The sequence below is a fragment of the Macaca fascicularis genome, chromosome 16 (genome assembly GCF_037993035.2).
Source record: "Macaca fascicularis isolate 582-1 chromosome 16, T2T-MFA8v1.1".
Taxonomy (NCBI): Eukaryota; Metazoa; Chordata; class Mammalia; order Primates; family Cercopithecidae; genus Macaca; species Macaca fascicularis.
Genome location: NC_088390.1, coordinates 82025752 through 82035414, shown reverse-complemented (window position 1 = coordinate 82035414; position 9663 = coordinate 82025752). Strand labels below are relative to the sequence as shown.

General features: G+C 61.1%; 2 protein-coding genes across 27 annotated transcripts in view; one reads left to right on the top strand and one right to left on the bottom strand.

The window, feature by feature from the left end:
- Nucleotides 1-4743, top strand: part of RECQL5 (RecQ like helicase 5) — a 40173-nt gene extending 35430 nt beyond the window's left edge. The window contains exons 8-19 of one of the 3 annotated variants that reach the window (XM_065531999.1): nt 218-436; nt 638-737; nt 877-913; nt 1047-1105; nt 1192-1265; nt 1608-1701; nt 2053-2187; nt 2420-2961; nt 3133-3223; nt 3454-3678; nt 3915-3984; nt 4082-4743. In XM_065531999.1, coding sequence (XP_065388071.1) covers nt 218-436; nt 638-737; nt 877-913; nt 1047-1105; nt 1192-1265; nt 1608-1701; nt 2053-2187; nt 2420-2961; nt 3133-3223; nt 3454-3678; nt 3915-3984; nt 4082-4182 — 1747 coding nt within the window. In that variant the 3' untranslated portion in view covers nt 4183-4743. Of the gene's footprint in view, nt 1-217; nt 437-637; nt 738-876; nt 914-1046; nt 1106-1191; nt 1266-1607; nt 1702-2052; nt 2188-2419; nt 2962-3069; nt 3224-3453; nt 3679-3914; nt 3985-4081 lie in introns of all 3 variants that reach the window. The other 2 variants (XM_015438847.3, XR_012426166.1) reach the window with 2 other exon arrangements.
- A 4-nt stretch (nt 4744-4747) lies between these two features.
- The window catches only part of MYO15B (myosin XVB), a 37586-nt gene continuing 32670 nt past the window's right edge, over nt 4748-9663 (bottom strand). For 18 of the 24 annotated variants that reach the window (XM_065531994.1, XM_065531995.1, XM_065531996.1 and 15 more), the window contains 11 exons: nt 7769-7842; nt 7562-7677; nt 7357-7451; nt 7163-7240; nt 6972-7068; nt 6695-6840; nt 6360-6475; nt 5932-6065; nt 5619-5752; nt 5368-5508; nt 4748-5189 (listed from right to left, as the gene is read on the bottom strand). In XM_065531994.1, the coding sequence (XP_065388066.1) occupies nt 5112-5189; nt 5368-5508; nt 5619-5752; nt 5932-6065; nt 6360-6475; nt 6695-6840; nt 6972-7068; nt 7163-7240; nt 7357-7451; nt 7562-7677; nt 7769-7842 (1209 nt within the window). In that variant the 3' untranslated portion in view covers nt 4748-5111. Of the gene's footprint in view, nt 5190-5367; nt 5509-5618; nt 5753-5931; nt 6066-6359; nt 6476-6694; nt 6841-6971; nt 7069-7162; nt 7296-7356; nt 7452-7561; nt 7678-7768; nt 7843-9663 lie in introns of those variants that run through there. The other 6 variants (XR_010582013.2, XR_012426162.1, XR_010582012.2 and 3 more) reach the window with 4 other exon arrangements.

Genomic DNA, 9663 nt, shown 5'->3' with positions numbered 1-9663 from the left:
GTGACCTCGGGAAAGTTTGTTCACCTCATTGTTCTCATCTGTGTAGTGGGCAGAGCCAAACGATGCCCGGTGCGGCTTGGATGAGATGAGGGGCGTGGGGCTCCTGGCATGATGCCGGACATGGCAGTGCTCGCTCGGCCAGCGATTAGGGCTCGGGTGAACAGATGCCAGCCGGCTGGGCTTCCACCCCTCACCTCTGCGGTGCTGCCTGCTCCAGGTGCCGCCATGCTGCCATTGCCAAGTACTTCGGGGATGCGCCGCCTGCCTGCGCCAAAGGCTGCGACCACTGCCAGAACCCCATGGCCGTGCGGAGGCAGCTGGAGGCCTTGGAGCGCAGCAGCAGTTGGAGCAAGACCTGCATCGGGCCCTCCCAGGGGAATGGCTTTGACCCCGAGCTGTATGAGGGAGGCCGCAAGGGCTACGGGGGCTTCAGCAGGTAAGGGGCCAAGAAGCCAGGGACTCTAACCCACTGGAATCGTCCGGCATTCCCTTGGTGCTAAGGCCAGACCAGAGGTGCTACGATGCTGCAGTCCCCCCTTGGGCTGGTAGGACATCAGGGACATTGCCATCCTAGCAGCAGCACACATGGGGAGGGCAGAGTCCAGGCCAGGGCCACTCATGCCTGGCCTGTCCCTAGGTACGACGAAGGTTCTGGAGGCAGCGGGGATGAAGGCAGAGATGAGGCCCACAAGCGGGAGTGGAACCTCTTCTATCAGAAGCAGATGCAGCTGCGCAAGGTGAGGGGAGGCGCTCAGTGGCCTGTGCGGGGCCCCTGGTGGCCCCCTGCTCGCACCTCTCAGCCCCTTCTCTGGTGCTGGATGGGACTGTCCTGTGGCAGGGCAGGACGCCTCATGGACCCTTCATGTTGTCCTCCAGGGCAAAGACCCCAAGATAGAAGAATTTGTACCCCCAGGTCAGTACAAAAATGTTCCTAGAGGCTTGCGGGCTCTTCCCGGGGCATGGAGGGAGGATTCTCATCTGGGGTGTGGGGGACCTCAGAGTGCAGAAGGTGGAATGAAAAGACCAAGGACCTCCCCCCCCAACAGATGAGAACTGTCCCCTGAAAGAGGCTTGTAGCAGGAGAATCCCCAGGCTGACTGTGAAGGTAAGAGACGGGCAGCTCCTCAGACACCCCCCAGGGCCGTCCCCCAGCCTCGAGGCCGTGTGACCAATCTTACTCTCCTGTGCCAGGCACGGGAACACTGCCTGGGGCTTCTGGAGGAGGCGCTGAGCAGTAACCGCCAGTCCACATGTACCACTGATGAGTGAGTTCCACAGTCACTGGGCAGAGGAGCCCTCCAAGCTCTCGTTCCCTTGGAGACTGCAGGACACTATCAACCCTGGCCTGTTTGGGCCACCTCTCCCCAGATTGTACCTCTCCTACTCCAGGGGACTGCCCCTAAACCCCACCAGGGCCAGACATGGCTGCAACTTAGGTGCTGCCAGCAGCTGCTGAGGGACAGTAAACCACAGGGTGCCCAGAGAGTCCTAGTCAGAATCCCTGTGCCCAAGGCCTACCTCACCAGGCTCCTCGAGTCCCACAGGAGCTTGGCAGGGAGAAGCCCAGGCCCACCTGATACCTTGTGCCGGTTACCTTGCACCCACAGAGCTGACCTCCGGGCCAAGGCCGTGGAGCTGGAACATGAGACATTCCGGAATGCTAAGGTGGCCAACCTGTACAAGGCCAGCGTGCTGAAGAAGGTGGGCCTGGTGCAGGCGGACCAAGGGTTGTTGCAGGGGCCTCTCCATGCTCTGAGGCAGAAGCTGTCTGCCAGCTCTCCGGGCACGGGCACCCCAGAACCCACCCTCCCCAGCCCACCCCAGAGACAGTTTATGGGGGTAGAGCTCCATTCTCCATTAGCCGGAGGTGTTTTTAGCCAACCCTGTGAGGATGGGAGGCCTAAAACTTGCCCAGTAGTTAGTTGTCTGCAGCCACTGGCCACAGAAACCCACTTCTAGTGCCTAGTGGAAAAGGAGGGCTGGGTGGGGCATGTCAGGAGGAGCTGGCGGGTGCCACAGCCTCCCTGCCCATCCCTGCCCATCCCTGCCCAGGTGGCTGATATCCACAGAGCCTCCAAGGATGGGCAGCCCTATGACGTGGGAGGCAGTGCCAACAGCTGCAGTGCCCAAGCTGCGCCCCCCGAGCCCAATGAGTATGACATCCCACCGGCCTCCCATGTGTACTCGGTGAGCTGTGGCCCAGTGGCCTCCAGACCTGTGACCAGGAAAGGCTCCACTTCCCCTCTGCCCTCAGGGGTGCACCTCTTGCCATGGCCTGGCTCCCCACCAGGGTCCTGCCTGCCTCTTCCCTCCCACACTCCTGAGAGCCCCGGCCCAATGTGAGCGACTGGTCCAGCCAGCGGAGCCCTCGACGGGGCCTGGTGGGCTGAACCTCCTCTCCTCCTGCTCACATTTACAGCTCAAACCCAAGCGGGTAGGAGCTGGTTTCCCCAAAGGCTCCCGCCCGTTCCAGACGGCCACGGAACTGATGGAGACGACTCGGATCAGGGAGCAAGCCCCCCAGCCCAAGCGGGGAGGCGAGCATGAGCCCCCGAGCCGGCCCTGTGGCCTCTTGGATGAGGACAGGAGTGAGCCCCTCTCTGGGCCCAGAGGGGAGGTCCCTGGAGGCAGCGCTCACTGTGGGGGGCCCTCCCCTGAGAAGAAGGCAAAAAGTTCCTCTGGGGGCAGTTCCCTTGCCAAGGGCCGGGCTAGCAAGAAACAGCAGCTCCTAGCCGCAGCGGCCCACAAGGATTCTCAGAGCATCGCCCGCTTCTTCTGCCGAAGGGAGGAAAGCCCAGCTCTGCTGGCCTCAGCCCCAGAGGCAGAAGGTGCCTGCCCCTCTTGTGAGGGGGTTCAGGGACCGCTGATGGCCCCAGAGAAATACACAGGGGAGGAAGATGGAGCTGGGGGACGTTCGCCTGCCCCTCCCCAGACTGAAGAGTGCCTCAGGGAGAGGCCAAGGTAAGGGTAGAGGTAGTCATAGAATCTTCTGGAATCCACATGGCAGCATCCCCTTTGCTCCCTGGGCGTCTGAAGCTCAGAGCTCATCCCTAAGATGGGCTCTCCTAGGCCTCCTAGGATGAGGGAGCCACTAGGACCCAGAGCTGTGATGCCTGCTCTTCCCTCCACCAGCACCTGCCTGCCCAGAGATCAGGGCACCCCTGAAGTCCAGCCCACCCCTGCAAAGGACACATGGAAGGGCAAGCGGCCTCCATCCCAGCAGGTGCCGGCAGGGATGAGGCCGTTGGGAAGGAGAGAAGGGCTGTGGGCGAGGCCAGGAGCTGTTGTGCCCTGGTCAAGGGGTCAGGGAAAATCAGCGCTTCTTTCCACACCCAGTGGCAGATGGGCTGGGCTGGTGTGGGGGCGGCTGGTGTGGGGGCCTAGTCTTTGGAGGAGGGGAGCAGGTCAGTGGAAGGGAACTCAGGAGTGACCCTCTGCTGTGGCCCTTCTCAGGAGAACCCAGAGAGCCAGCCTCAGAAGAGACTGCGCCCCTCAGCCAAGCCCTCCGTCTTAGCCGAGGTCAAGGGCAGCGTCTTGGCCAGCGATCAGGGCACCTTGAATCCCACAGCTCAAGACCCCTGTCAGCTCTCAGCTCCTGGCATCTCCTTGAAGGAGGCTGCAAATGTTGTGGTCAAGTGCCTGACCCCTTTCTACAAGGAGGGCAAGTTTGCTTCCAAGGTAGGGGGAGTGGGCGGGCTCTGCCTTCTCCCAGGCCTGGGGTATGTGGGTGTCTTGGGGGCGCGAGGCAGGGAGTGTGAGCCCCAGAACATGGTGGGTCAGAGCAGGCTGGGCCAGGGCCAGTCCCGCACCCGTCCTCCCTGGGGCCTGCCTTGCCGTCGGGTCATGGCTGTGGGTCGCTCTGGGGGTCAGGGCAGGGTCCTGCTCTCTGCTTCTCTTCTGCCTCTCCCTTCCAGGAGGTGTTTAAAGCCTTCGCCCGCCACCTTTCACACTTGCTGACTCAGAAGCCCTCTCCTGGAAGGAGCGGTGAGCGCTGGCATTGCCAGGGCCAGGAGGCAGTTGGGAGGGTGGTCTACAGGGAGGAGGCTGACACTCGCGTCATGCCCCCCCCCTGAATCTGTAGTGAAAGAAGAGGCCCAGAACCTCATCAGGCACTTCTTCCATGGCCGGGCTCGGTGTGAGAGTGAAGCTGACTGGCACGGCCTGTGTGACCCCCAGAGATGACCAGCTGGTGGCTGGGCAAGGCCCGCGTCCTCCACCAGATTCTAGCACGGGCCAGCCCGGGCCTCGCCTGCTTTTCTGAGTCCTCCTCCCTTCCAACCATACTTGGCTTTGGGGATGACCCCAGACACCCCCTGAATCCAGGTCAGAGGTCAGCCCACCTTTCTTTCTGCTTGCAAAGCCTATAGACCCTTCTCAGAGCCTCCCTGCCTCTCCTGGCCCTCATGGCTGGGTTTTCTAGGACACATGTCCGGGACAGAAGGTGGAGGGTGGTGGAGCTGCTGCCAGAAGAAGGTGAAGGAAGAGTGGCCCCTCCCCGAGTTTTAAGTCAGGACAAGGCCCACCTGTCCAAGGTATTGGGACCTATTCAGGGGAACCTCAGGTCCTCCACCCACTCCCCATCCATTACGATGCCAGCTTCCAGCCTTGCCCAGGTCAGAGCTGTGGCAGAGGAAAGGCAGCCAGGCCCCGTTTCTGCTCAGCTCCTGCTCAGGAAGGCCAGGCCGGACGAGGTGTTTGGGAGAGGAATAAAGTCGTGTGGTGGCGCATGCGCTCGTGCACACAGCCCTTTTCTCCGGGGAGTTTTATTTCCTCAGCAGCTGTTTCTCCCATGCCTGGGATTGTGCTAATGTGGGGCCTGGGCGGAGCCTGGGGCCGGTGGGCGTCTCCCTCAGACTGGGCAACCTCAGATTCCCCAGGCGAGTTCCTGCAGCCCTCTTTGGGCCCAGGCCGTCCTGGAGGGGCTCTGGCTGTTTTCTTTGCCTGTTGGTGACGTGATAGCAGCCCCTGCCTCATGGCCTGCATGTGGGCCGGCTGGGCTGTGCTGTGGCAGGTTCTGGAACAGTGGTCTGATAGCATCCAAGGCAGACCATCTGGGTGAGACTTGGGCCAGGGGAGGCCTCACCCTCGTCTCTCCCTGGCCTACACTCCTCTCAGTTGACGCTGGGCCACTCAGTGCAAGAGGCACTGCTGTCTATCAGGAAGACAGTGGTGTATAGCAGCTCCTGGGCCTGCCCAGAGAAAGGCCTGTTACAAGAGGGCTCCCCAACCAGCCCCTCGCCTCTGGCCCGGCCCACAGCACTCCGGAGCAGTGGGCATCAGCCTGGGCCTGGGCTCCCACTGCATGCCATGCCGGGGCGAGGTCCTCACATCCACCTTTCCAAGGTGGCCAGAGGCCTAGCCACTCACCTGTGGCAGCTCAAACCAGATGGTCTGGGGGTTGTCAGCTGAGCCATAGTTGAGTTCCAGGCCAGGGGGCCCCTTCTCCTCCAGTGGGCTTAGCAAGTGGAGCCGCTGCAGGCTCTTCAGGGCAATGCGACAGTACAGATTCTGGGGGCAGCAGAGAGCAGGGCTGGTCTCGTCTCCAGGGAGGGGTCACTGTGGGTGATGGAATGGCCCAAGGGTCCCTCGGCCAGAGCTGGGGCAAGAGCCCTGCCCACCTGGGAGCTGGGGTCCATGAGGATGAGATGCTGGCGGTTGAGCCCCAGGAGAGCGGGTCCCGACAGGGCCTGCATGCTCACTCTCAGCGCTACGTAGACGGTATAGCCGAAGAGGGGCAGCTGGCTCACGGCCTCTGCGGGTGGAGAGGGTGCAGGCAGGAATTCTGACTGCTAGGGCCCTGGAACCTGCGCTGCTTGGCCCCTCAGGTCAGCTGAGAGGGACAGGGCAGGTGCAGACCCCTCCTCGCCCTTCCTGCATTCCTTCCCTCTTGGCCTCCAGCCCCCACCCCAGCGGTCCCAGCCCCAGACCCACCAATGAAGCTGATCTGTGCTTCCTGGGGGCTGTGTCCTCCCAGCTGTCTCAGCTCCTGACCCATCAGGTTCTTGATGGAGGCCATGTTCACCTGCCGTTGCAGCTGCTGTGGCACATAAGCTAGCAGGTCCTGCCTAGGATGCGGGGCCAGAGTCAGTTTGGCCCCTGACCACCTGGTACAGGGCTGGGCATACAGCATGTGCCAAATAACTGAACCAGTGCCTATTGTGGGCAAGACTAGGGATCCATACACATAAATGAGGTGAGGGCCCTGAACCAGAGGAGCTCACGGTGGGGTGGAGAGGACAGATGTCCACCAGGCCCCGCTGCTCTGGGCCAGTCCAGTTAGGGCCAGGAAGGGTACCAGTCAAATGGCCTTGACCTTGGAGAACGGGAGGGGCTTAGGGGCGGGAGGTGCCCCCACTCACTCTGAGGGAGTGTTCCTGTTGGCCTTGCTGAGGTGCTGCAGGGCGGCCAGCCTGGCGAGCTGCGCGTCCGCCTTGGCACTGACCGGCAGCTTCCCCTGGAGGTAGTCCCGCAGCACCTGTGCGGGGAGCATGGTGAGGAGAGCAGAGGTGGCCCAAAGCCCCCATCAGTTGGCCCAAAGCCCCCATCAGCTCTAGGGGCTCAAGCCTAGTTTTGCCACCGTCACCCCCCAGCCACCACAGACCCACACCCTTGTGGGGAGGGGGGCTTGGAAGTCGCCCAGGCAGGAAGCCGCGCCCTCAAACTGCAGCAGCGGCTCGGAGGCAGGCAGGCTGACCTGGCTGTAGTGGGTGCTGATGTAGATGGAGTTATCGAAGTGCAGTGGGGTCTCCCAGCCGAGCCGCCGGCTGTGCAGGCTCACGTCCTGGTCCGCTGCCACGCTGTTGAGGTATTCAGCAGGCCGCAGGGGCCGCACCAGCTTGCCTGCATGGGGACCCTAGGTCCACCGCTGCTCAGACCACGCACACCCCACCCTGCCACCCCAGCAGAAACCAAACCACCTCACCCCCGGGTGGGGGAGGGGCCCCACAGTGAGGCTCCGTCCCCAAGCTCACCCTTCTCTTTGATGAGGAAGAGGGTGAATTCCTGCACTTCCTGAGGCTCTGTGATGCCCATTTGCTGGCACAGTTCCTCCTGCACTTCTGCTGCCACCTGGGCATGTGGACAGGCTGTGATGAGGGGAGGGACGCTGGAGGGCCCAGAACTGATGCCCAAGGCCGCCTCCCTTGGTGGCCCCCAAGCTCACCGTGAAAGTATGGATATTCGTCTTGTAATCCACACCTCCTGGCAGGTGAATAAGAAGCAGGCGAGTGGCTTGTCCTTTCTGCCAAGGCAGGTTGCAGGGTCAGTCAGCCAGTGGTCAGTCGGCCAGTGGTCTCCTGTGGGGGACACCCCCCCACCCCAGGGTGTCCCACAATGCCCATCCGCCACCCCCAGTACCAGGAAAGCCTTCATTTCACCCGGTGGGAGCATCCACCGGCGCCCCCCATATTTGACTGTGCGCTGGAGGTGCTCCTGGCTGCTCCGGGCCAGCTCTGCAGAGGAGCCAGGCTGGGGTTATGAGGTGGCCAGGTCTCCCCGAGCCCTCCAAGTTCCCAGTCCTAGAAACCCCTGCCCCCCCTCCATCTCCCCCTCCCACGGGCACCTTGGCTGGGGCCTGAATCCTGGAGGAACTTGGTCAGGTAGGGCATCAGCCTGGTCGACGGAGAGAAGCAGCCTGTGAGAAGGCTGAGGAAGCTCCAGCCTCGAGTGCAGTGTTCCCTGCAGGGCAGAGAGCTCGGGCTTCAGGCTGGCCAGGCCACAGTGCCCAGCTGCCCCCAGAAGCCTCTCCACCCCACCGGTCCCCACTCACGGCCGGGGGTGTCCCGTGACCTGCTTGATAACCTGGCAGTAAATCTCATCCCTCAGCTTCTCCTCCTGGCACAGCTGCGGGGATAGGAAGGGCAGGTGGGGTGAGGGATGGGAGTGGTGAGCCTGGGGTCTGAAGCTCTGGAGAAATCCTGCTAGGCCGTGGGCGGGGGCTGGGTCAAGCTGTCTCCCTCAGCTTAAGAGCATCACTGCACTGGCTACTCAGTCACTCTCTTTGCTGCTTCCCTGTCTCCCTCTGCCACGCAGGCTGGAACGCGATGGCGTGATCTCGGCTCACTGCAATCTGTTTCCCAGGTTCAAGCAATTCCCCTGCCTCAGCCTCCCGAGTACTATAGGCGTGCCACCACACCTGGCTAATTTTTGTATTTTTAGCAGAGATGGGGTTTCACTATGTTGGCCAGGTTGATGATCCGCCCATCTTGGCCTCCAAAGTGTTGGGGTTACAGGTGTGGGCCTCCGTGCCCGGTCTTTTCATATATTTATTTTATTTTTTGAGACAATCTTGCTCTGTCGCCCAGGCTGGAGTACAGTGGTGCCATCTCGGCTCACTGCAATCTCCACCCTCCTGGGTTCAAGCGATTCTCCTGCCTCAACCTTCTGAGTACTACAGGAGTGCTCCACCACGCCCAGCTAATTTTTGTGTTTTTAGTAGAGATGGGGTTTCACCATGTTGGCCAGGTTGGTTTAGAACTACCTCAGGTGATGCACCCACCTCGGCCTCCCAGAGTGCTGGGATTACAGGCGTGAGCCACATGTCTGGCCCCTGCTTCTCTGATCTCTTAGTCATCTCTGCTGGCTTCACCTTAACTCCTTGACCTCTGAGCGGTGCCATGCCCTTGAACCTCTCTGTCTGCCCCTCTCCCTGTGGCCTCAACTGCTCCCATCTGATGAGGTGCCTGCCTCCAGCCTTCTCCCTTGAACCCCAGACTCCTCCACTGGGAAGTCTGGGATTTCAGACCTCACGTGTTCAAAACAGATTCCTCCACCAGCCAAGACCTGCTCCTTGAAGACAGTAGTTGTCCTCCTTCCCGTAGCCCACATGCGATTGGTCAGCACACTCTGCTGGCTCTGAATCTTCTGCTTCTCCCTTGCTGCCAGCACCATCCCTCACCTGGGACCACTGAGATAACTTCCTTTTGCTTTTAAACTTAGACCCCCAGAATCCCAAACAACAGCCGAGTGACCCTGTGAAACGTAAGCCGAGTCTCTCTCCAGAATCCTCTTGGTGGTTTCCCATCTTTCCAAAAATCAGAAGCCAATGATGGCTACAAGGCCTGTGGTGGCCTGGACCCACCGTCTGCTCCCCGTCCTCATCCTCTGTTCTCCGTGCTGCTCACTAGTCTCAGCTACACTGGCCTTGCTGGTGTGTGATGATGCCGAGGCTTCCCACCACATCTGAACTGTTGCCTGCCCTTCTGTGTCACCCTGTGCTCACTCCTTCCCTCCCTGTAGGAAGGCTGCCACAAAGCCTTCTCCACTGCAGCAGCCCCTTCCCTGCATTCTTTTTTTTTTTTTTTTTGAGTCTCGCTCTGTCGCCCAGGCTGGAGTGCAGTGGCCAGATCTCAGCTCACTGCAAGCTCCGCCTCCCGGGTTTATGCCATTCTCCTGCCTCAGCCTCCTGAGTAGCTGGGACTACAGGCGCCCGCCACCTCGCCCGGCTAGTTTTTTTGTATTTTTTAGTAGAGACGGGGTTTCACCAGGTTAGCCAGGATGGTCTCGATCTCCTGACCTCGTGATCCGCCCGTCTCGGCCTCCCAAAGTGCTGGGATTACAGGCTTGAGCCACCGTGCCTGGCCTTCCCTGCATTCTTACTCTCCAGTGACCTCTCACGCCCAGACACATAAGTTATCGTAAGCACTGCAGAGACTTATCCTGCTG